Source organism: Ovis aries, chromosome 12, assembly GCF_016772045.2.
Source record: "Ovis aries strain OAR_USU_Benz2616 breed Rambouillet chromosome 12, ARS-UI_Ramb_v3.0, whole genome shotgun sequence".
Classification (NCBI taxonomy): Eukaryota; Metazoa; Chordata; class Mammalia; order Artiodactyla; family Bovidae; genus Ovis; species Ovis aries.
Window position 1 is genome coordinate 28,074,778 of NC_056065.1, and position 26,006 is coordinate 28,100,783.

The 26,006-nt window shown below is 43.2% G+C and overlaps 1 protein-coding gene and 2 long non-coding RNA genes across 3 annotated transcripts; 2 read left to right on the plus strand and 1 right to left on the minus strand.

Moving 5' to 3' along the window:
* The first annotated feature begins 6,600 nt into the window (after nt 1-6,600).
* On the plus strand, nt 6,601-12,595 carry LOC132657456 (uncharacterized). Its single transcript, XR_009595667.1, has 4 exons — nt 6,601-6,770; nt 8,524-8,680; nt 8,992-9,102; nt 10,944-12,595. It is a non-coding gene; the product is annotated as an uncharacterized LOC132657456 (long non-coding RNA).
* On the minus strand, nt 8,323-14,389 carry LOC121820768 (uncharacterized). The gene is made up of 2 exons (XR_006061455.2): nt 14,331-14,389; nt 8,323-14,254 (listed from the first exon to the last, which is right to left on the minus strand). It is a non-coding gene; the product is annotated as an uncharacterized LOC121820768 (long non-coding RNA).
* SRP9 (signal recognition particle 9) lies at nt 13,882-24,508 on the plus strand. The gene is made up of 3 exons (XM_004013626.5): nt 13,882-14,072; nt 18,690-18,758; nt 22,953-24,508. Exons 1-3 carry the CDS (start codon nt 14,001-14,003, stop codon nt 23,070-23,072), a joined length of 261 nt encoding a protein of 86 aa, XP_004013675.1. The 5' UTR covers nt 13,882-14,000; the 3' UTR covers nt 23,073-24,508.
* The last annotated feature ends 1,498 nt before the right edge of the window (nt 24,509-26,006 follow it).

A 26,006-nucleotide genomic window follows, 5' to 3' on the forward strand; every position in this document is an offset into this window, starting at 1 on the left:
GATTTTTTAAAAATGGAAAGATTTCCCACACTCTTGGATTGGATGAATTAATATAGGTAAAAATGGCTATACTACCCAAAGCAATCTCCAGATTTAATGTGATCTCTATCATATTACCCATCACATTTTTCACAGAAGTAGAATAAATAATCCTAAAATTTATAAGGAACCACAGAAGATCCAAAATTGTCAAAGGAGTCCTGGGGGAAAAGAACAAACATGGAGGCATAATGCTTTCAGGCTTCAAACAATTCTGCAAAGCAACAGTAATCAAAACAGTGGCCCTGGCACAAAGACAGACACAGAGATCAACGGAATAGAATAAAGAGCCCAGAAATGAATCCTCACACCCATGGCCAATACATCTTTGACAGAGGAGGCAAGAATATACAATAGAGAAAAGGCAGTCTCTTCAGCAAGTGCTGTTGGGAAAGCTGGACAGCTGCATGTAAATTAATGAAGTTAGAACACTGCCTCACAACATATACAAAAATAAACTCAAAATGGCTTAAAGACTTAAATATGACATGATGCCATAAAATTCCTAAAACAGAACATAGGCAAAACATTCTCTGACATAAACTGTAGCAGTGTTTTCTTAGGTCAGTTTCCCAAGACAATAGAAATAAAAGCAATAAGAAACAAATTAGACCTAATCAAACTTATAAGATTCTGCACGGCAAAGGAAACCATAAACAAAAACAAAAAGACAACCTAAAACTAGCAGAAAACATTTGCAAATGATGCAACTGACAACTGGGCTTAATTTCCAGAATAGAAAAATAGCTCATACAACTCAATAGCAAAAGAACAAAAAGCCCAATTAAAAAATGACCAGAGAAATAGACATTTCTCCAAAGAAGACATACAGATGGCCAATAGGCACATGAAAATATGCTCAACATTGCTAATTATTAGAGAAATGTAAATCAAAACTACAATGAAGTATCACCTCACACTGGTCAGAACGGCTATTATCAAAAAATCTGCTGCTGCTGCTGCTGCTAAGTCGCTTCAGTCGTGTCCGACTCTGTGCAACTCCACAGACGGCAGCCCACCGGGCTCCCCCATCCCTGGGATTCTCCAAGCAAGAATACTGGAGTGGGTTGCCATTTCCTTCTCCAATGCATGAAAGTGAAAAGTCAAAGTGAAGTCACTCAGTTGTGTCCGACTCTTAGTGGAACAATAAATTCTGGACAGGATGTAGAGAAAGGGAACTTTCTTACACTGTTTGGAATGTAAACTGGTGCAGTCACTATGGAAAACAGTATGGAGTTTCCTTAAAAAACTATCAACAGAGTTACCATATGATCCTTCAACCCCACTCCTGGTCATATATCCAGAAAAGATGAAAGCTCTAATTAAAAAAGACATGTGCATCCCACTATTCATAGTAGCGCTATACCCAGTAGCCAAGACATGAAAGCAGCTTAACAATACATTGACAGACGAGTGGGAAAAGAAGGTGTGGCATATCTATACACAGTGGAACACAAGCCACAAAAAGAGTGAACAGTGCCACTTGCAACCACACAGACGGACCTAGAGCTTATACTACTAAGTGAAGTAAGTCAGACACAGGAAGACAAAAATCATACGATATTACTTATATGTGGAATTTTAAAAAATAGTCAAAGAACTTACTTACAAAACAAAAATAAATTCACTGACATAGAAAATGAATTTATGGCTATCAAAGGGGAAGAGAGAGGGATAAACTGGGAGTATGGGATTAACAGATGCACATGACCATATATAAAATAGATAATGAGAATTTACAGCATAGAGAACTATATTCAATATCTCATAAGAAACTTTAATGGAAAAGAATCAAAGAAAAATATATATACATATATATGTAAAACTGAATCACTTTGCTGTATACCTAAAACACAATATTATAAATCAATTATAATTCTATTTTTAAAATATTTAAAAGATGCTCAACATCACTCATTATTAGAGAAATGCAAATCTAAACTACAATGAGATATCACCTCATACCGATCAGAATGGCCATCATCAAAAAGTCTATAAACAATAAATGCTGGAGAGGGTGTGGAGAAAAGGGAGCCCTCTTGCACTGTTGGTGAGAATGTAAATTGATATAGCCACTATGGAAGACGGTATGGAGAGTCCTTAAAAACTAGGAATAAAACCACCATATGACCCAGCAATCCTACACGTAGGCATATACCCTGAGGAAACCAAAACTGAAAAAGACACAGGTATCCCATTGTTCACTGCAGCACTGTTTACAATAGCTAGAACATGGACGCAACCTAGATGTCCATCAACAGATGAGTGGATAAAGAAGTTGTGGTACGTATATACAATGGAATATTACTCTGCCATTAAAAGGAATGCATTTGAGTCAGTTCTAATGAGGTGGATGAACCTAGAGCCTATTATACAGACTGAAGTAGGTCAGAAAGAGAACGATAAGTATCATATACTAATGCATATACGGAATCTAGAAAGATGGTACCAAAGAATTTATTTGTGAGGCAGCAATGGAGAAACCTGACCTGACCTGCCTCTTGAGAAATCTATATGCAGGTCAGGAAGCAACAGTTAGAAATGGACATGAAACAACTGACTGGTCCCAAATAGGAAAAGGAGTACATCAAGGCTGTATATTGTCACCCTGCTTATTTCACTTATATGCAGAGTACATCATGAGAAACGCTGGGCTAGAAGAAGCACAAGCTGGAATCAAGATTGCCAGGAGAAATATCAATAACCTCAGATATGCAGATGATACCACCTTTATGGCAGAAAGTGAAGAGGAGCTAAAAAGCCTCTTGATGAAAGTGAAAGAGGAGAGTGAAAAAGTTGGCTTAAAGCTCAACATTCAGAAAAGTAAGATTGTGGCATCTGGTCCCATCACTTCATGGGGAATAGATGGCGAAACAGTGGAAACAGTGTCAGACTTTATTTTTCTGGGCTCCAAAATCACTGCAGATGGTGACTGCAGCCATGGAATTAAAAGATGCCTACTCCTTGGAAGAAAAGTTATGACCAACCTAGATAGCATATTGAAAAGCAGAGACATTACTTTGCCGACTAAGGTCCGTCTAGTTAAGGCTATGGTTTTTCCAGTAGTCATGTATGGATGTGAGAGTTCGACTGTGAAGAAAGCTGAGCACCGAAGAATTGATGCTTTTGAACTGTGGTGTTGGAGAAGACTCTTGAGAGTCCCTTGGACTGCAAGGAGATCCAACCAGTCCATTCTAAAGAAGATTAGTCCTGGGTGTTCTTTGGAAGGAATTATGCTGAAGCTGAAACTCCAGTACTTTGGCCACCTCATGCGAAGAGTTGACTCATTGGAAAAGACTCTGATGCTGGGAAGGATTGGGGGCAGGAGAAGGGGATGACAGAGGATGAGATGGCTGGATGGCATCACAGACTCGATGGACATGAGTTTGAGTGAACTCTGGGAGTTGGTGATGGACAAGGAGGCCTGGTGTGCTGCAATTCATGGGGTAGCAAAGAGTTGGACACGACTGAGCGACTGAACTGAACTGAACTGAATGGAGAAACAGACATAGAGAACAGACTTATGGACATGGGGAGAGGGGAGGAGAGGAGATGTATTGAGAGAGTAACATGGAAATTTACATTATCATATGTAAAATAGATAGCTAATGGGAATTTGCTGTGTGGCTCAGGAAACTCAAACAAGATTTCTGTATCAACCTAGAGGGGTAGGATTGGGAGGGGGATGGGAGGGAGGTTCAGGAGGGAAGGGATATATGTATACCTATGGCTGATTCATGTTGAGGTTTGACAGAAAACAGCAAAATTCTGTAAAGCAATTAACCTTCAATTAAAGAATAAACAAATTTGAAAACAAAAGGAAAAAATATATTTATATGGTCGTGGTCCCTAGACTCAAAAGAGCTTTCCTGGTTACACATGTCCATGCTCCAGAATCCTGGGATATAAACCTGACCCCTTCCTTTTTCTTAAATCCTTCATCCAATTAACCCTCTTGATGTTCCAGCTTTAAACTATCTCAAATATGTACCACCCTCACTACCCCTGGCACAGTTACAAGAACTTTAAATCTAGTAATGAATTTATCCTCATAAAACACTAAAGTGGGTCTCATTATTATATCCTCATTCTACTGATGAGAAAACTGGTGCACATATGGGTGAAGTAATGTGTCCAAAGTTACATCCTTGCAAAATAGCAGAGCAGGAATCTGGGGGGTCTGGCTCCTGAATCTTAGTTCTTGACCACTGTGTTACGTCAGCTCTCACTCACTTTGTTCTCAGTGCCTGCCTATCTCAGACATTAGTCATTAAGTCCCTTGAAGGCAAGCATCGTCTTTTTATTCTTATCCCTGAGCCCTAAGCACAACGTCTGGTGCACGGTTCGTGATCAACAACTGTCTACTGAATAAACAGTGAGTAACTGGGAAGGAGAGAAGCTACAGAAAGGCCATCCTGTTTAAACTTAAAATCTTGGAGATCAAATTGGTCATGAATTATTTCTTCTACTTTTATCCAAAATATTAAATGGCCACAGAACGGGTCATGATCCCACCAGAGTCCACCTCTGACAAACTTTGAGGGAGCAGCTCTCCCAAAGGCAACAGCAGCACTCAAAGACCCTATGCGGGGCTCCCAGGCGCCCTGCCTGAGATCTGACGTCAGTCTCCCAGGACTGCACTTCTGGGCTTAGAATCAATAGGCTCCCCACAGAAACTGGAAATCTGACTCGCAGCTTCTATGCTGATGTGCTGAGGTGGAATCAAACGGGGAGGGCTTCCCAGAACGTCCGAGTGAATCAGCTGCTCCGTTTGGGATGAATCCAGAACATGTGCCCACAAAGGGTAGCACGTTGCAAATTGAGATCTAAAATGAACCATCTGGTCTGGAGAAACGGCCAACTGGAGGGATGGGGGCCTGGAAACCTCCCAGAGAGCAAACTTATCTGGGGGAAATGATGAGTCAGCTCTGCCCAGAAACAAAAGCCTTTGATAAAGCCCTTTGCAATAGGTCCCACGGCATCTCTTCTTGGAGGCGCCAGAATTGGGTAACTCCATCTAAAGGTTACCTCTGGATTCAAAGTTCTAAGACGTCTGGTCCTGGGGTCCATATGGACCCGGGTACCATAGCATAGGATGCAGAGAAGCACTTCACAGCCAGACAGATGTGTCAGGCAAGCGGTGACAGGAAGTCCTGGACTGGTTGGGGACCAGCCTTTTCCCCTAAAATTGAGAGAGCTTAGCCTTGATCCTGGAGGACAACTTTCTGCTGTGTCTTCTTCTCCCAGCCATAGTCACTGTTGCCTATAAAAAAGTAAAAAGCAAGCCAATTACCAGGTCTAATTATCTCCCTTCATTCTCCTCTTGGCAACAGCTACTAAGGCTCTTGCCAAAACTCTGCTTCACCAACACCCTGATCCAAAAAGCCCCAAGTTAGCAAGAGAAGGCTCTGCCAGTGCAGAGCAGCTGTAAGGCTTCCCAACACCAAGACAGGGCGCAGGAGTTCAAAGCAGCTCTCTCCCAGGAGCCCCCTCGGCCTCCGCATCTGGACAGAAAAGAGGTGGTGGCGCCGGCCACCTGGAACCACACCAGAATGTGACGCAGGGCCACCAACAGCCACTTGCCCTGTCTGCCCACACCCCCACCCCAGAAAGCAAGGAGGCTTTTTAAAGGCCTGTTTGTGCTTGCAGTGCGAGCTGCCAGGTCATGGTGAGCTTCATGGCCACTTCTGTCCAGGCTTGCTTAGAGCTGAGCCTGGGCCTCCCAGCTGAGCTCAGCTGGGAGGTGGGCCAGGGGCTCTCGAGGGGATGCTGGGAAGCTCCCCCAGGCACCATGCCAGAGCTTGTGTGCACATCCTTGCACTCCCCAAGTAGCTATCCTGCCTGTGCCCAGGGGTGAGCCCGAGACCTTCTAGTCTCCTCCAGCCTGGAGGGAGCGGTCACTCACTCCTGGAAGATGCCTGGAGCCGTGGGGCTCTCTCTGACTCATGCAACAGTGAATCAGCCTCCAAAACCCCAGTCATCAGGGAGAGGGTAAACCAGGTGGCCGTCTACTCTGCCTCCAACCCCACAGCCCCAGGGGAAGAAGGACCAGGTGCAGTTCACGGTGCAGTTACGAAACCTGAGAAGAAGTTGGAATGGCGTTGGGCTGGGGCTTTGAGACCAGGCAGGTATTGTGTGGTCAGGTGCAGAGGGGGTATAGAATACCCATCAGTTCACATACAAACACCATCCTAGTCGTGTGCAGAGGGAGGAAGGGCCTTCCAGGAGCCTGAGTGGTTTCAAACCAGAATGGAAAAAGGAAGGCTGTGTCCATGAGGAGGTTGGTGACCCACACCCAGAACAAAGGAGGCCCAGAAGCCAGTATGGACATGTTTCCCAGCCCTCACCCCAATGCCTACAACAATTTTAAAGATCCCAGCATATATGCCTGAGACATCTCCGGGGATATGGAAGTTCCATCGGTCAGTGATCAAAGAATCTTTTCCTAACAGCCTTGGGCAGGGGTTAGTTTCTCCACATGTCATCATGCTGGCCATCAGCAAATATTTACTGTCTGCATGGTCAGAGATCAGTGTCTGCCCTCCCAGTCCCTGCCTCCTGAAGACAGACCATGAAGGGCAACAAAGCTTAGCAGGAGCTTGAGCAACCAGGCAAAGATGGCTTGCAACGGGTCAGACACAAGAGACATGGAACACCTCACCTTTGTGCTGAAGCCAAAGCTTTGCATGTTTTACCATTTTCCTGTTTCAGTGGCTGGAAGGCTGTGAAAGGTGAGAAGGGAATAAGAGCAGGAGAGAAACTGAGAGAGAGCACAAAGGCGCATGGAGAGAGTGGTAATAGAGTGAGAGGTGGGGGTTGGGAGCCGCGGGGCAGCAGCTCCCAGGTCTAAGTGGGGAAGAAGCCAGGCAGACACCTTTTCAGACAAGATTTCCCCTGGGGCTGGGCTTATCTTCTCCATCTGTCCTCCCACAGTCACCCAGTATGCTGGACTTGGGAGGGTTCCCTTTCTCCCTTGACTTACTGATGAAGCCTGGAGTTATCAACGCCCTGGTTCCTGCAGCCTCAGGCAGCCACGTAAAGCTCCCAGGCCAGTCCCTCACCCTGGCCTCTAAAAAGATAAAATCCAGAGACAGGGTGTGGGAGGACCTTTCTCACCACGTTTCCCATCGTCGAGGGCCATTCCAGTGCTCTCTTTCCCAGTGGGTAATCTCTGTCACTAAAATCACCCTATTGCGAGCACCCCAGCGTCACCCTGGAGAAGGGCTCTATCGGCTCCCTAACTGTTTGTGCCTTCACTTACACCTTCTCTGTATTCTGCTGCTGCTGCTGCTGCTAAGTCGCTTCGGTCGTGTCCGACTCTGTGTGACCCCACAGATGGCAGCCCACCAGGCTCCCCCGTCCCTGGGATTCTCCAGGCAAGAACACTGGAGTGGGTTGCCATTGCCTTCTCCGTCTCTGTATTCTAAAGCCTGCCTGTTCCATGTCATAATCTGACCTTTATCTCTTACAATAATGTTGTTTATTTATTTTTGGCTGTGCGGGGTCTTCACTGCTGCGTGGGCTTTTCTCTAGGTTCAGCGAGCAGGGGCCACTCTTGGTTGCGGTGCTTGGGCTTCTCATTGCAGTGACTTTTCTTGTGGCAGAGCGAGGGCTCTAGGGCGTACAGGCTTCAGTAGCTGCAGTACATGGGCTCAGGAGTTGCGGCTCCTGGACTCGAGAGCACAGGCCCCATAGTTGTGGCACATGGGCTTGGTTGCCCCACGGCATGTGGGATCTTCCCAGATCAGGGATCAAAGCCATGTCTCCTGCACTGGCAGGTGGATTCTTTACCACTGAGCTACCAGGGAAGTCCTCTGACCTTTATTTTTTTATATCCAGCTCCTTTGTGCAGCTTTTCCTGATTCCACCCACACCCCCATTAACCTGTCCCTTCTCTGCTCAGAATTTTGTGACTTGAATGTAAACGCTCCTTACTCATTCGAGTTGTGCACACAGCCATAGCCTGCTTAATGCTGTGTCCACTCCCCACCCCCCTAAAACTCCAGAGAGAATCAGGTAGACACGTAGGACATACTGACTGACTTGTTGGACTGACTGGCTGAGGACGTGACAGCTGTGATCAATCAAGAGTCCACAGTCACCGTTTCCCAGGCCACCCGGAGAGTTTCCACAGCAGAGCCTGCTGCGGAGTGGAGATGTCATCCGATTTCTTAATTAACGCAAACACTGTTCATGCGAATGCTCCAGGGCACAGGTTTTTTTCTTTTTTTAATTAAAAAAAAAAGAATATTTTAAAAAATTATAAAAATAACATTTACCAGCTTAGGAATAAACGAAGCTTTATTTCTAGACCTTTTGTTCCAGCAGCAATCCCGCCCTCCCCAACCCCAATCACCCTCCACAGGTTGGTTGTCCCCTTTTCCCACCTTTCCCACCGTGCTTCTTTGAGTGGTGAACAGAATTCCTGCCAGTGACTACTAATTGGGTTAATGGAGTGACTGTGTAATTGTTCTCTCTTCACAGCCCAACCCACCACCCTGGCTGCTTTCCGACTACCTACCTCTCATCTGTTCCAGGATCACTAATTTGCAACAACAACTTCCATTGTCGTCCACATCTGGGGCTCTGGGGTTTTAAGTGAATCTCCCTAAGGCAGAGAACAGAAGATGCTGCTATTTTGGTTTGTCTCATCTACAATAGGACCATTCTCTGGGGTTTCTGGGCAGTGCGGGGCTGCCCGGGTGAAGGGGAAATCTGAGCATTGATGGGACCTAGGCCAGAGCGCAGTGTGCTGAGGGAGGAGAGCAGACAGGGGTAAAATACTGACCTTTTCTTCCCAGCTACTTGGGTTTGCATTTCGTTTTAATCAGTTTCAGATGAAACTGACAAGCCAGCAGCCTCGGGAATCCTGGTGCCCCTGTCATTGCCCTCTGGTCTCTGGGGCATCAGTTGGGCAGCATCTGTCCTGGCCTGACCCAGCTTCTCCCACAGGAGGCAGCATGGATGGTGGCCTTTCTGATCCCCACAACTCAATCGGAGCCTAGTCTCTCTTGTCAGCACGGCCGGACAAGACAAGGCTTTATCCCCCTGTTGGTTTTTGAGGTATGTTCATTCTACTTGAAATCTGTTTCACCTTAAAGGAATCATTGGCTCAGCGGTAAAGAATCCGCCTGCCAGTGTAGAAGATGTGGTTCCCATCCCTGAATTGGGAGCATCTGTTGGAGGAGAGAATGATAACCCACTCCAGTACTCCTGCCTGAAAAACCCCATGAATGGAGGAGTCTGGTGGGTTACAGTCCATGGGATCACAAGGAGTCAGCATGGCTGAGTGACGAAGCACAACACAACAGCAACAGAAGGATCATTACCTGCCCAGACCGCGGCATGTTAGCATTTTAAGAACAGAGTGTAAGGAGGACACTGAGGGACAGCCTCAGGAACTCTGTCATCTGCCTGGGGGGGCGGGTTTGTCAGTGGGCGTGGCTTGAGGGTGCTAGTACCTTTGGTCTCTGAGCCCCCTTGAGCTGGGCTCTGGAAATGGGCTTTGTTTCTTGGGGTGACTTCTATCTCCACCTGCCTTCTATCTTGGCCTGTGTCCCTCCCTCCCTCCCTTTCCCACCCTGTCCCCCCAGGCTCAAGGTGACCCTCACTGTTCCTAGGCAGCTCTGGGCTTCTGATCCACAGAACTGGGCAGTGTGGGATGTGGGTCCTGGGAGTCAGTTCTGGGCTTCACACAGTCACATTCTTGTCTTTACCTTCAGACCACCCGCCCCATCCCCAAACACCTGGGAGGAGGGGATGCTGAGACCTGCTTGAATCCCCATAAACGCTTGTTTCTGCCTCCAGTCTTGATCATTTATAAACTCGCCTTATACCTACACCCTGCTCTGCTCACATTAGCATTCAAGCTGCTCACGCACATCTTTGTTTTCACTGTAGAATGCCTGGCAGGGTGACTGACACAGAAGAGGTGCTCAATCAGTAATTAATTAAACTGGGTTGGAAGTTCCTGACAGTTAAGTAAGAGCTAAGGCTCTTTCTGGAAAGGAAAAGTTGAGACTGAGCAAACGATAAACAAAACGCACCAATACCCGCCTCAGGTAAGGTAGGCGTACGCACTCCATCAGTTCAGTTCAGTCCAGTCCAATCGCTCAGTCGTGTCCCACTCTTTGCGACCCCATGAATCGCAGCACGCCAGGCCTCCCTGTCCATCACCAACTCCCGGAGTTCACTCAGACTCACGTCCATCGAGTCTGTGATGCCATCCAGCCATCTCATCCTCTGTCGTCCCCTTCTCCTCCTGCCCCCAATCCCTCCCACCATCAGAGTCTTTTCCCATGAGCCAACTCTTCACATGAGGGGGCCAAAGTACTGGAGTTTCAGTTGTAGCATCATTCCTTCCAAAGAAATCCCAGGGCTGATCTCCTTCAGAATGGACTGATTGGATCTCCCTGCAGTCCAAGGGACTCTCAAGAGTCTTCTCCAACACCACAGTTCAAAAGCATCAATTCTTCGGTGCTCAGCTTTCTTTACAGTCCAACTCTCACATCCATACATGACCACTGGAAAAACCATAGCCTTGACTAGATGGACCTTTGTTGGCAAAGTAATGTCTCTGCTTTTGAATATGCTACCTAGGTTGGTCATAACTTTCCTTCTAAGGAGCAAGCGTCTTTTAATTTCATGGCTGCAGTCACCATCTGCAGTGATTTTGGAGCCCCAAAAAATAAAGTCTGACACTGTTTCCACTGTTTCCCTATCTATTTCCCATGAAGTGATGGGACCGATGCCATGATCTTCGTTTTCTGAACGTTGAGCTTTAAGCCAACTTTTTCACTCTCCTCTTTCATCAAGAGGCTTTTTAGCTCCTCTTCACTTTCTGCCATAAGGGTGGTGTCATCTGCATATCTGAGGTTGTTGATATTTCTTCCCGCACTCCATAGGGATCATGAAAAGGCTGAAGTCAGCTCTCAGGGATCCGTCTCCGTGGGACCATCTGCTCACCACTGCCCTCCACTGGACACCGCGCCAAAGCAGCCCGGCCCCGTCGGGGCGCTCTCAGGTTTCCTTCCCTCCCCATGCTGGATCCAGCTCCTGGGCAAACCGGTTTTTCTGTTGGCTTCTCTTTCACTCTAACTGTGCTGCACTGAATTCATGAGACCTAGGAAGGCACAGGAGAACTGGGACTTCTTTGAGTCCCGGCGTATCCAGAGTTCCACAAATGCTTAATGTATGAAAATCAACATAATGACCTTTAGTTCCCAACATGCCAGCAGCACTGGGGACTGTTATGATTGCAAATGTAAGAACCCACTTAAGAACCTACTCCTACAACGGTCTACACACCCTATGCTGCCAGCTTTTAGAAGACAACCGAGGAGAACAAAGAAGGACAAAAAGCTTCTGGGAAAGAATTAACAACAACAACAGACCTTCCTCCTTAGAGGAAAGAGGGAGGAAGAACCACTAAATCTTGTGGAAAGGCTCTGTCCTGCACTAGATCCTGTGAGATGACTTCTCTCTCCTGCACTGTGCCACGCTCCTGTCTTTAATTATCGGTATGGGTGAATTTGCCTTATTATCGCTACCCCTTACCTCTTTAGCTTATAAGGATTTTGCCCAACACACTGACCCTTAAAAGTTATTGAATTCCTGGCAGTCAAATATGGTGTATGAGTGGCTAATAATTTGCCAAATGGCAATAGTAAAATAAGTCAAAAAGGACGCATCATATTTATGGCTTACAAATTGCTTCAACTTGCTGAAAAATTGTTTTCGTCTCCCGAAATTGAACTCTGGAGTTAGCCCAAGGCCTGGAAGGCATTTGGATATGAATCTGAAGCTCACGGAAGAACCTGCACTAAGCAGCATAGAGGCGAAAGTGAAAACCCAAATATTGCCCAGGAAAAACTCAGAGGGTGAAATCAAAGTATGATACCTCAGGACCCAGTGTTGAAGGGCAAAGGGAGTGGAGGAGGCTAGGACAGAGCCAGAGAGGGAAAAACCAAAGAGGCAGAAGAAGGAGCAAGGAAGGATGGAGTAAAAAAAACCAAGCGGCTGGGAAATCTCAAGGATGAAAGAGTGGCATGTGCCCTCAGATGCGGTTGAATGATCTAGTCAAGAAAGGATTGAGGGACTTCCCTGGTGGTCCAGTGGCTAAGACTCCGTACTCCCAATGCAGGGGGCCCAGCCTCCATCCCTGATCAGAGAAAGAGATGCCACGTGCCGCAAGGAAGACCCAGTGCAAGGAAATAAAGAAATAAATATAGATGAATATATTTTAAAAATTAAAAAAAAATAAAGGATTGTCAGCTGGACTGGGCAATATGAAGGTCACTAGTGACTCTGAGAGCAGTTAGTGACCTTGTGAAAGCAACTTCATTTGAGAGTTGAGGTGGGGACAGAGTAGAAGGTACTATGGTGGGAATGAGATTGAATGGGAAGCAAGGGCACGGAAACAATCATAGGAGGTAACCAACTTAGGTGAAAGAATAAAAGCTTTCACTTTTGACCTTGCACAGGCTGGACTTCACCAATTCAGCTTTCCTACAGCCACTAGTGACGTGTTCTAAAAATAAAAATTAATCATACCGCGTCCTGTTGTGATTAACATCTGCCGGCTCTCCACTTGCTGAACAATGGAGAGCAAAGTCCAGGGCCGATGTGTTTAGTATAACTTACTTTCTATAATTGTATTTATTTATTTTTGGCTGTACTGGGTCTTCCTTGCTCTGCGACGGCTTTCTCAAGTTCTGGCGGGCGGGGCATTGCTCTTTGTTTCCTTGTGGTGCTTGGGGCTTCTAACTGTGGTGGCTTCTCTTGTTTTAGCGCACAAGCTCTAGGGCGCAGTCTCAGTAGTTGTGGGGCAGGGGCTTAGTGGCTCACCGGCATGTGAGATCTTCCCGGGACCAGGGATAGAAGCTGTATCTTCTGCATTGGCAGGCGGATTCTTTACCACTGAGCCGCCAGGAAAGCCTTAAAACTGATGTTTTACTATACATAAAATATACTTCAACTTGATTAAAGAAAAATACCCTTCTACCTCACTCCATAGCCTGGAGAACAAAGTTCAAATTTCTTCCGGCTTAAGTGATATGATTTCTTCCCATTCTTCCCCCGTGCCCCAAATACGTGCTTGCGTCCTAAGTCGCTTCGGTCCTATCTGACTCTTTGCAACTCTATGGCTATTCTGTCCATGCGATTCTGCAGGCAAGAACACTGGAGTGGGTTGCCATGCCCTCCGGAGAAGGCAATGGCACCCCACTCCAGTAGTCTTGCCTGGAGAATCCCAGGGACGGGGGAGCCTGGTGGGCTGCCGTCTATGGGATCGCACAGAGTCGGATACGACTGAAGCGACTTAGCAGCAGCAGCAGCAGCAGCAGCCATGCCCTCCTCCAGGGGATGCCCACATTAAATACACTACGGATCTAAAATAGGCCTCCTGCCCTGCCCACCTGTTTAACACCCGTCATGTTTCTCAAGATTCAACTTGTGTCATCCCCGTTAGCGTCCTCTAGACACAGATGTCTATCATAGAAAGCTCTCCATTGCACTCTTCTGTTTTTGTCTCGCCTTTTACTAAGCTGTAAGCGAGACAGCTCCAGCGCTTATCACTAAGCCGCTCTATCTTTGCTGAAGAAACCTGGGCTTTATCGTTGTCGTCCAGCCAGAAGGACAGCGGGACAGATCCTCCTCCAGTCCTACAAGGGGCGCTGTGGCAACCTCCATCGTCTCTCCTCTCTCCACCTCTTCGGACCCTCTCCCAGACTCACACGCTTGGGGCTCCGCCTCCTATGCAACATCCCTCCTTCCCATTGGGCAAGAACGATCCAGGCTGACCAATGGAGCGAGGCGTTGGTGCGAGGCGGCGCCGCCATCCTTGAGCTTCTGGGCCCCTGTCTCGGTAGCCGGCTGTGGGAGTTAGGGAGGTAGGTGGGCCGTGCTGCGCCGCCTCCGGTCCACAGCCGTGCCTCTTTCTGTCCTTCTGCCGCGGTCCCACGATGCCGCAGTACCAGACTTGGGAGGAGTTCAGTCGCGCAGCGGAGAAACTCTACCTCGCCGACCCAATGAAGGTAAATCGCAGGCGGAGCCAGTGTCTCTGTCCTAGCTCGGGTCAGGATGTCTTCTCTGGCGTCCGCTCGGCCTCCGGAGCTTCTGCAGCATCCTAGGAGGTGCTGTGTGTGAAGAGAGACGGACTCCGCGCGAAGTCCGATTGTTCTTTTCGTCTCTTCTCTTAAGAAGGGCCCAGTGAAGCCTGAAACCAGCAAAATCAGGGTCAAGTCAGGGCTCTAAGAAGCCTTCCCCCGCCTACAATCCCTGAGCTTCCCTACCGTTGGTTTACGTGTCTCTAAGGGCAGGGCTCCTCCCCTCTGCAGCTTCGGCTTCCTGTGGCGCTTCAGTTCAGTTTCAGTTCAGTCGCTTAGTCGTGTCCGACTCTTTGCGACACTATGGACTGCACCACGCTAAGCTTCCCTGTCCATCACCAACTCCCGGAGCTTACTCAGACTCAGTGTCCATCGAGTCGGTGATGCCATCCAACCATCTCATCCTCTGTCGTCCCCTTCTCCCGCCTTTCCCAGGTCTTTCCCAGCATCAGAGTCTTTTCAAATGAGTCAGTTCTTCGCATCCGGTGGCCAAAGTATTGGAGTTTCAGCATCAGTCCTTCCAGTGAATATTCAGGACTGATTTCCTTTAGGATGGACTGGTTGGATCTCCTTACAGTTCAAGGGACTCTCAAGAGTCTTCTCCCAAGAGTCTTCTCCAACACCGCAGTTCAGAAGCATCAAAGACCCTCATTTGGAGGCATCTACCTCCCGCAGATTAGTGGTTCTTAATATTTTGGAGGTTAGTGCCCTTTAAGAGTAGGAGAATGCACTTAACACATAAATGTTTGTAAACAGTTTTAGGGGGTCCGTGGATCCCTGTGGCCTTCATTGGAGGCTCAGACAGTAAAGAATCTGCCTGCAATGCAGGAGACTCGTGTTTGATCCCTGGGTCAAGTAGATCCCTTGGAAAAGGGAATGGCAACCCACTCCAGTATTCTTGCCTGGAGAATTCCAGACAGAGGAGCCTGGTGGGACTAGAGTCCATGGGGTCACAAAGAGTCGGACACAAAGTGAGCGAGTAACACACACACATGGATCCCTGTAATTCATTCATGGCCCCCATAAAATTATAATAAGCTAACCTCTGACATCGGCTTATCATAATTTTACCAGGGCCGTGAATGAATTACAGGGATCCGTGTGTGTGTTAGTAACCAGAGAAGTTGCAAGGACAAGAATTTAGCATTTGGGTCTTGATTTTTCTTCCTCTTGGTTTTTATTGTCATCTAAATATTATTTGAAATATTGAAAAGCCCTGCTAGCTTTTTAGACCTAGATAAGTAACAAGCCAGAAACAGTCTTAGTTCCATTCTTTGCAATAAAGTGATGTAATAGTAATAAATAATAAAATGAATTAGATACTTGTGAAATTGAGTACTTTGTTTATGACACAATTTCTGGCTCCTCCATTTGGTTGATTTTGTTCGTAGGACCATTTGTTTTCTTTAAGCAGTGTACCGTGAGGACTATACAGGACTTTTGTAGAAGTACCCACAGTGTAAACTAATATTTGGAAAGATAGTAAAGAATATACAAATCCACAGTAAGAGTAATAATACTATAAGAATGTGGTCATAGTTATAGGGAAAATGAAAATAAAATGATTATTATTGAGCATTGCTATGAACAAAGCATGTGTAGAATAGACAGGGGAGGGAGAACCTGAGTTCTTTTCAGAAAATTCCAGTGACCTAAAAACTTGTGCCTTTTCATGATAACCTTCACTGGGTTTTAACTGATTTTTTTTTGATAGGCTGGTAAAGGGATGAGTGGGAAGAGAGCTTGACTGACAGTTGTATTGAATACCTTCCATGTATACAGTTGACAATCCCTTGAGGTAGTTGAATGAACAGTCTTAGATACATTAAATGATTTGCCTGGTGATCATTAAGAGATTAGGCTAAAATTTGAACCCACATCTCTAAACACTGTGTTCATGCTGTTTCTACCAGTCTATACTGCTGAAACTAAAGAAGAAAAGAAATTTTGTCAGAACTCTTTGGGATCTGTTTTACAGAATTCTTTGTCTTCTCTTCCTCTTGATCATATTTATCACCTTTTACCTTTCTCCATTGCATCCGCTCTAAGTAAAGATGGTATTATTGCTAGACCATGTAATAACCTCTTTGTCTGCCTGCTTTTAAAATTCCTTCTTCATTCTCATACATACTGCAGCTATCTCAGACACAAAAATTGAATTCCCAGTTTCCTGTTTTAAAACTAGTTCTTCACTGATTGCTGGTAAAAGTCCCACCTTCCAGGCCCCAGTCTGACCCTCTCTCCAGTCTTGTTGGCTTTGTCTCCCACCATTTCCACCATCCTCAGCCCTAGCTAGCCTCAGAAAGCTACAGGATGCATCATATCTTCATTCAGACTGCTGCTTCAGCCTTTCTCCTAACTTCTTCCCTAAAAGAAAGAAAACAAAAAATGCATTTCTGCAGCCATTTCCATAAATTCTTTTTACACTTTCCCTTCCCCCAATCTAAATTACTTGTTTCCTCCTTTAGCATTTTATGTGTATATGTCTTTCTAGGACTTAATTCATGTTGTCTTATGTTTTGATTATTTAAGTTGGTTGAATTACTAAAAAAGCAAGAACCTTGACTTCTTTTTCTTCTTAGTGGTGTCTGACATGGTAACGTAGGTGCTTTCTAATTTACCAATAGAAAGGGGATTGGGGCTTCCCAGGTGGCGCTGGTGGTGAAGAACTCGCCTGCCAATACAGGAGACTTAGCGGGTTCCAGATCCCCTGGAGGAAGGCATGGCAGCCCACTCCAGTATCCTTGCCTGGAGAATCCTGTGGACATAGGAGCCCGGCAGGCTACAGTCCATGGGACCGCAAAGAGTTTTTTAACTCATTTCTCCTAATGAAGCCATTAAGTATTCTTTTAAACAGGAGTTAAAACTTTACATAGTTGTCATGCTTAGCACTTTTTTAAGTTGGTTTCCTTTTGTTTCCAGAGGACTAATTTTTTTTAATATGTGAAACTGAATTTACTGGCTCAATAAGTAGAATCTTATTAGGTAGTCTAAAGATACTTACACCTACTTAAGTGCTTGTTGAGTTCCCTTTCCTCCCTCACCAAGACAAATCTCAGGATGATATGACCTTTTTTAATTTGCAAACCCAGGAGAGTAGAAGGCATAATGAGAAAAGCTGTAGAAAAAGCTCTAATAGCCCTTTTTATCTAGTTTCCAGAATTATCTTGAGGGTCCTGTGCTGCATTGGAGCCATTTTAAATATATGTTCCTGTTTTGTCTGGTAGATACTTAGCAATTTTTAAAACAGCTAGCTAAAGCTAAACTAGAGTTGTTTATTATATTTTTATTAAGAAGGAACTTGACTCTGCTGTAGTACACTGTTTTGCATCCATCATTTAAAGAAATAAAAATAATGTTCATGGAGGTTGTAAACTCTATTGGGAGCTGTTATCTTTTATTGGAATGTACTAATATCTAAATCATTTTCTTGGCTTCCTAACTGTAGAACACCCAATAGCAAAAGTGCTGTGTAGCATGGCACAGCATGGCACTCCTAACTCAATGTAGGAGTTATTCTAGATGTGGAAAATTGTGTCTCATGTCGTGCCATCATGAGAAAGATACGATTTTGCTGAGTAGTTAGTCTGAGTCCACCTCTTGAGAGTCATGGGGAAATGGAAAGTATGAACTGCAACTGCAGTGCTCTTTCCTGGAAAATGGGTTTGAATTTTACTAGCCATTTCTACTCCCCCCCGCCCTTTTTCCTATCAGTCCTCTGTGGCTAGGTGTGTGGGTATTATAGGGGAGAAGAAAACCTCCTTTACTCTCTTAGGTTTCATAACTGGGGCTCTGCAAATTAAACTGACAAAAGACAGTTTAATAAATAGAAAGACTTTACACTTAACATAGAAGTTTACAAAGAGGAGGAATTTGGGACCTATATACCATCTTAAGGGTGGGAAAGTATGGGAGGGAGGTTGGACAGAGGAAAAGAGATTTGGGGCTTCTGGGAGGGGGTACGTTCTGAGAAGGTGACCAGGGAATGTATAGGCAATATTAGAGTTGTCTGGTAAGGTAGGGAACAAGCCTTCTTCTCTTTTCCCAGGGAGAAGAAACACCTTTACAATTGGGAACTTAGGTAATCTTTACAAAGCTTAATTTATGTCCTGCTTTTGATCAGAAAGGGCAGAGAACTAATTACCTTCAGCTCAAAACTTTCCTTTAGCTGAAGTGGTATACTTTTGAGGTAGCATGCTGTGAATACCCTTCATACATAGTCTTACTGGCAAGAAATGCCAAACCAGTCTTAGACATTCTCTGAATATGGGTGTGCCTTGGGAATTTTCAGTACATCTTTTTAAAGTGGCTGAAAATAAAATACCTGACTTTCTTTTAAGTCTTAAAAATATTGTAGCAATAGGAATGCACAAAATGCTGTTTCCCCTCATTTCAGTCATGATAAGTTTACAGTAAAGGTGCCTTTAGATATTTTGGCTATTAATTCTAAAAGGATCTATTTTATTTTAGCTCACTTGAAGACTAAATTATTTATGAGAAATGTCTTCTGACTTCACTGTTTCTAAATATGTATTTTTATTTCAGGCCCGTGTGGTTCTCAAATATAGGCATTCTGATGGGAGTTTGTGTATTAAAGTAACAGATGATTTAGTTGTAAGTATACATTTTTATTTGTTGCATACTTTCAGATTTGCTTGAGTTAATCATGTGTTTGAAATTATTTACATAGAATTTATGCAGGTCACCCATTAGAATGCTTATTTTGTGTTTCATTCCCAAGACAAGAGCCTTGTTCTTGAAGCTATTTTTGTAGGCACTTGGAAAGATAATTCAACTTGCTTCATTAATACAGTTTGTCAGGTATAGTTTAATAACAGCCAAACAAGAGGAACATAGAGACCAAACATAGATACAGGGGTAAAGGTTTCCTTGTAGATGTGTGAGGAGTAAGTGGTATTTGAACAGAAGTTATAGGCTCTGTAGTTGCGTTTCTCTCGTTCCCTGTCTGCTCATTCCTGTCGCTTCCTCACACCCCATTTATGTCTTACCCCTCTGCCATGTGGTTTCTACATGAAGTCTTTCCTTGAACCTGCTCTCAGTGAGGGCTCAGCAGCAGCCCCTTCATTTTCAAACCCAGCAGTTCATATCTTGCTTGACCTCCTGGCTGCTTTTAATATTTTTAATATTTATTTGGCTGCACCAGGTCTTCATTGAGACATGCAAGATCCTTAATTGTGGAATTCGGATTCTTAGTTGCAGCATGTGGGATCTAGTTCCCGGATCAGGGGTCGAACCTGGGCCCCCTGCATTGGGAACGCAGAGTCTTAGCCACTGGACCACCAGGGAAGTCCCCCTCCTGGCTGCTTTTGAAACAGGAAACCAATTCTTGTAGAAATGTTTTGGCATCTGTGGCTTCCTTTTATCTTGTTTTTCTTTTTCTCTGTTTGTTTCATTCTTTGCTAGTTATTTTGCTGACTTGCTCCATTAATATTGGTTTCTCCAGGGTTCTGTCCTTGATGTCGTCTTATCACTTCTGGATCAGTCCATTAAGTCCAGTACTGCCTGTATGTCTGTTTCCAATTTTGAACCTTCAGCTCATATTTTTCTGTTGGCTTCCTGACTAGGTCTGAGTTGAGCATTTTTCCTCCTCTACTTCGTAAGGTTAGCCTGTCTAGAATGGAAGTCCTCATCGCTTATCAAACTGGTTTCTCCTGCTTCCTGTCTTTAATTACACTGTCATCTACCTGCTCAGAACCTGGGAATCATTTTTGGTTCCTTCCTTTCCCTTATTCTCATTTACTATTCCTTCATTTGAAAAACTTGTATTTTGATCCTCTGATAAGTTCCATATGCTTTGCTGGGCATTTGTGAATTATTGATTCAAGGTCTCATCTCATTTCCTGTGGTGAACCCTCCATCTTCATTGCATTAACCCCTTAAGGCTTCGTTGTCGCTTCCCTGGACTAGTAGCTCTGTGTCCCTGCTTCCAGTTCGTCCTTCAGTTGTCCCACCAGAGTGATTTCTAAAAATGCAAATTGGGTTCTTACTACCCTGCTTAACAATCTTCAGTGGCTTCTCATCACTCATAATGTAAACCCCACCCTCACATCCCCGCTAATCTCTGTCTTTTTTGTGTTCCTTAAGGGCTCCTTTAATATGCCATGCAGTCTTAGGCCTCTGAGCTTTTGAACAAGCCTGTCTCCATCTTTGCAGTGTTGAATCCCACCCCTGCCCCAGTGTGACAAGCCAGCTGCTTATATTTCAAAACCTACCTCAGAAGGACTGCTTCATTTCTTGTTTTTATTTCTGCCTCTTTTTGTGCTGTTTCACAATTTTTTTTAAAAAAATCACTTTTGACTTTTAATAGGTTGTGGGCTTCAAAATAACAAGAATAGATGAGTGATAGTCTTACTGTGTTTGTAGTGACTAGTCCTTACCCAAAGGGTACTTAGCAAACATTTCTTTTAATGGATTAACTCTTTTAAAAATCTCATAGTGACTTTAAAAATGACTTTTGGTCATATCTTTTACTGTATTTGTATTCAGGGTTTCATTATGAGGTTGCATGAAGTCAGATCTTTTTAAATTAGTATCATATCTTCTAAGAACCTATTGAGTTTGGTGAATGTGAAATGCAAAAAAGGAGTAAATTGAGCTGTTGTGTGCTAAACCTAGGTTGAGATTTGAATCCTAGCTTAGCAATCTAACAGCATTTTAGTCTTGGGGAAAGTCAGGCCAAAAGTTTGGCTTTGGGGGCCTTAATCAATGAAGTGCCATAGTAATAGTCTGCTCACCTAATTGGGTTGTTGTACAAAGTAAATGAAATATGTGGAAGTGCTTAGCACTAGTGCCTGCCACTTAGTAGGTTCAATAAATGTCTACTTGAATCCTGAGCATTCACATTGAGAAAAATGTTACTTGTGATTGTCACGGAGTGGATAGATATATCTACTGCAGAGAAATTGGTATGTTCTGCTTTAAAAGTAGAGGAAAATGCAGAATTGAATTCAATACAAAAGACTTTACCTCCAAATGATAACTTTTGGCCTCTGGTAATGATTAAATATAGATAAAGATCCATGGTAAGCAATACTGGAAAGAACTTTAACATTAATGATTTCCGTGATAAGATCTAAGTATGAAGGATACTTTTTGTTCCCTTTCTTAAAATTACTGATAATTAGTCCTTATGTAGAAGGGACCAAAGATAGAATCACATCCATCATACTAAATGATAAATGTGTGAACCAACGCCAATGAAAAAATCTCTTTTCTAATGATTTTTAAAGAAAAGTTTGTATACTTCCCTCAGTAATTCATTTTAATGGCTTAGAAAACTCTTCTTAGACTTTATTGTCTTAGAGCTTTGACACTTTTATAGTCCTATTTATGCATCTTTTGTTTCTAATTCCATGTCTGATTTATAATACTGTTTTCTTTGGACCTCTTCTATGTCAAACTGTAGTGAGAAGTATATGTTCTCCTGTAGTACATATACTAAAATTGAAACTCTGGAGATGAGTATGGCCGCTTTATAAGATTGTTAGACAGATTTGTACAATGTGTGAACTTTTCTAAGTAAGTGGTTTGAGGGCTGTATGAATTCAAATCAGTTGCGCGTTGTCAACCACAAATTGGCACTTGCCCTCTACCTCTACAAGGATTAAATCATGTGCTGCTGCAGCTGCTGACCTCTAGCACCCCTTGAAGGAGCCCAGGATGGAGAGCAGAAATGAGGCACACTCTGCTCCCCGAAACCTGGCAGGACAGGTCTTCCAATAGTTAGATATTCTCAGGAGCTGATTTTCTGAGCCCAGTTCTTACATCTCCTCGTATCTAGAAAAGCACTAAAATCTTTCATGGTGATGACTGTTTCTCATGACAAGCAGAAGCGTCACGAGACCAGCAGAAACTTTCTAAGAAATAAGCATGCTTGATTGCATGTACTCCCCCCTCCACCAGGATTGCATGTATACTGTTCTTCTCCTTTATGTCTTTGGAACAGTCTTGCAGAGCTGTTTGAGGTGCTGTCTCCTGAGCTGCAGTCCTCGTACTGCCCCAAATAAAACTTTCAACTCACAACTCTGATGTGGTTTTTTTAAGTTGACAGCACGATCAGGTTGAACTCCAAATCAGTTTAAGTTGATGAATATTACTGCAGGATTGCAAAGTTCCCATTGCTTAAAACTCATATGAATCCATAAGATGGGCTGAAGAAAAATGGATTTGTGTTACAAAATGAGACTGCCAGCTTTAAATTTAATAATTTGGAAGATTTTAGATGAAGAATTGAATGTAAAGCAAGGAAGAGTTTGAATTGGTTTAAAAGTTATAAATAATACCAGAAATCAAGGTTGAACAAATTTATCTAACTTGATGTAGGTAGCAACCAGCAGTAAGCAAGGAATTCCTGATTTTTAAAAGATTAACATTAACCATATACTTCCCATTTCATAAACAGAGAAAGAGATCCTAAAATGTATATGCTTTTCCCACTATAACTATAGAATCATTTATAACCAGATCCCCGGGAGAAAACACCTGATTCCAGCCTTTAATTTTTCTCATCAGACCATGGCAGAATTTGATTACATTAGTCTACTGATCATTTTTGAGATGCTTTGAATAGAGTTCATTTTGTTTTTTGTCCATACCAGTGGCATTTTAAATATTATACTAAACTTAAGGAATGTAATTGTGGGAACCTGGAAACGTGAATGATCTCTGGAGGAAGTAAAGCAAAACAGTGGTAGGGAAAGACTCAGATTTTTACCCAAGAATATGTTTGCTACGTTGTTAGTAATCTAGTTTTGCATAGTTAATGTGTGCTTTTAAAATTCCTGACAGTGTTTGGTGTATAGAACAGACCAAGCTCAAGATGTAAAGAAGATTGAGAAATTCCACAGTCAACTAATGCGACTTATGGTGGCCAAGGAATCCCGCAGTGTTGCCATGGAAACGGACTGAATGGTTTGAAATGAAGACTGTTATGTTCTTAGGAAGTAAATATCTTTTGAATTTGGAAAAGTATTGGGAGAGAAAATACTTTATGTAACTAAGTGGGCTGTTCAGAAGCCAAGAGATCATTTTTTTTGTACTTTGTTTTTTAATGTTTACTTTAGAGAGCCAGGAATGTAAATGCTTTCAGTTAGAAAGCCTCTATTTATTTTTTGGAGATTGAGCAAGAAATGCGTCTATCTTGGAAACTTTTTGTAGATTACTTGGTGTTAAGCAAAATAAATAATTACTCACTGTTAAGTTTGTATCAGTAACTTGAAAATGAGATTAAGAAAAGCCAGTTCTTCCTTAAATTTAGTTAATCTGTGTTTAAAAGAAAATTGAATATAATTGTTTTGCTAGATTGATGTATTTTTTTCGGAGCATAAATTTGTGCTGTTGATGACCAGCAAATATAAAATAAGGTAACTGGAATTAACTGTGCACAGCAATGTAGCTGATTATATATAGTAGTGTAGTCTCAATTATATCTAAAAATAATTATGCAAACAAGTATGCTTTACCTTAAACTTTACAAATTTAAGCTATATTTTTAAATATAAGGGATTCATATTATCGTAAACTTGTTGAGCAAAGACTGACTTTGAATCTAATTTTCAGTGCTCTGAAACATCTGCAGTTACTTTAAATGCATGAACAGAATGATCACTAATGGATTGAAATCACCATATTACAGAAATATTTGCCACATATTTGCCATCTATCTTTTCTCAGAAGGGCTAAAGATTATTTGAACTGTTAAATTTTTGCATACCTCTATGATACCCCAGCCCGTTTCTGTCTTTACTTAACCAAGGTATTGAGCATGACTGTCACAACTGTTTCCTTTAAACCAGAAACATGACATTATTTGCCATTTATTTTATATTTGCAATTAATTTTAGCAACCTAAATATAATGTTATATGTTGATTCCTACATTGAAATATTTTTTGTTTGGAATTCGTTGTGTTGACCAGCGTTTCAACATGTAAGGTTCCGTTAACTGTATGAATTGGGGCATGTTTCAGAGAGGTCAGTAAATAAAATATTACATAAATGTGTATTATGTTTCAACTTCTTAAGAATAATTGATTTCTTGACTGGGATATTCTATATTAGTTTAGACTAAAGTGAGCCTAATTATGCTGTATGTACCTTTTACTTGTTTCTTCGTACTTTTATTACTCAGCTTTCTGTGTTACAGCATTTGTTTCCCCCCTGCCCCCCGCCCCGCCACTGTTTCTCACAGTTGTATTACAAAAGAACCATACTAGCTTTTTCAAGTCTCCTATTGATAGACGTTTGGTTGTTTCCAGTCTTTTGCTGTTAGGATGCTGCACTGAATATACACATGAGTTGTATATGTGTACATTAAATTACTACAAATAAAGTTGGTGAATCAAAGGCCATATGTATTTCTAATTTTAATAGATATTGTCAAATCGCTTTACGCGAAGATTGTCCCATTTTGCATGCCCAGCAGAAATGCAGGAGAATGCTGTTTTTTCACAACATTGCCGCACAAAAGCACAAATTCCGGGGTTTTGGCATTCTGACGCGTAAAACACTGTTGTTGTTCAGTCGCTAAGTTGTGTCCAGCTCTTTTGCCACCCCGTGGACTGTAGCCCACCAAGCTCCTCTGTCCATGGTATTTCCCAGGCAAGAATGCTAGAGTGAGTTGCCATTTCCGTCTCCAGGGCGTTTTGTTTTCTTGAGTAAGAAAAGTAACATCAGGGACTTCTCTGGTGGTCCAGTGGTCAGGAGTCCATCTTGTACTGCAAGGGATGTGAATACGATCCCTGGTCAGGGACTAGGATCCCACATGCTGCAGGGCAACTAAGCCTGTGAGCCACAACTAGAGAGTCTGTGCACTGTGATGAAAGATCCTGCATGGCTCACAGAAAATCCTGTGTGCCGCAACTAAGGCCCAGCACAGCCAAATATTTAGAAAAGTAACATCAGGTAATGTAGGGGTTCTTTGGGTTTTGGCGTTTTCCCGCCCATAATAGGATAACTGGAGGGTTTTTTGGCCTCTGTCTTTCTCATTTAAATCTTCTTTTTAATACTACTCTATGAAGATAACCTGGAAGGGGAGGGACATAGGTTTGAATTCTTTGAATCCTTGTAAGTTGTAGCAGTGATTAAGAGCAGAAGTTCCAAGGCAGACTGTGTTGCAATCTTGGCTCCCCTACTTCTACTTCCTAGTTCTGTGGGTTTTGAGAGGATATTTCTCCAAGCCTCCATTTTCTTCTCTGGAAATTGGGCTGAAAGCAGTATTCATAGGGCTTTGAGGATTAAATGGCTTAATCTACTTTAAGTCCTTGGCACATTGCCTGGAATCCTACTGTTACGGTTGTTAGGTATAAGTAGCCAGCTCTTAAGTTTTCTCATTTTAATTGAATAGTTATTTATAAGTTAACATCTGCCTTTTCTACCAAGCTGTGTCTACTATCAAATGCTATTTTTGGCAGATGGGAAGTAAAACAAGATTGTCTCCATGGAGAGTGTTTTTATGTAGTGGGGGAAACTGAAATCTTAAATCTAAGACATGTTCATTTGTACCTACACAAAATTATTAAGAGAACTAACTAATGGTGAAAATATTAAGTCTCTCAAAGACCGTATAATAATAAAACTCCAAATTATATATTCTGAAAGTCACAGTGCTGTATACTGTTTTTTCTTTCATCAGGAGGTATTTCTGGATACTATAATCACACTTTTCATGGACTAATTTTTTATTTTTTAAATCATCCTGTGTGGCTTGTGGGATCTTAGTTCCCCACCCAGGGATCAAACCCAGGACCCTGGCAGTGAGAGCCCCACATCCTAACCACTGGACTGCCAGGGGATTTCCCATGGATTAATTTTTAGCAAACTGTTTTGTGATGTATTTAATCAA

Coding starts and splice junctions, on each gene's coding strand:
- SRP9 (XM_004013626.5), top strand. CDS start 14,001: ATGCCGCAGTACCAGACTTGGGAGGAGTTCAGTCGCGCAGCGGAGAAA. Junction 14,073..18,689: donor ACCTCGCCGACCCAATGAAG/GTAAATCGCAGG, acceptor TTTTTATTTCAG/GCCCGTGTGGTTCTCAAATA. Junction 18,759..22,952: donor AAGTAACAGATGATTTAGTT/GTAAGTATACAT, acceptor AATTCCTGACAG/TGTTTGGTGTATAGAACAGA.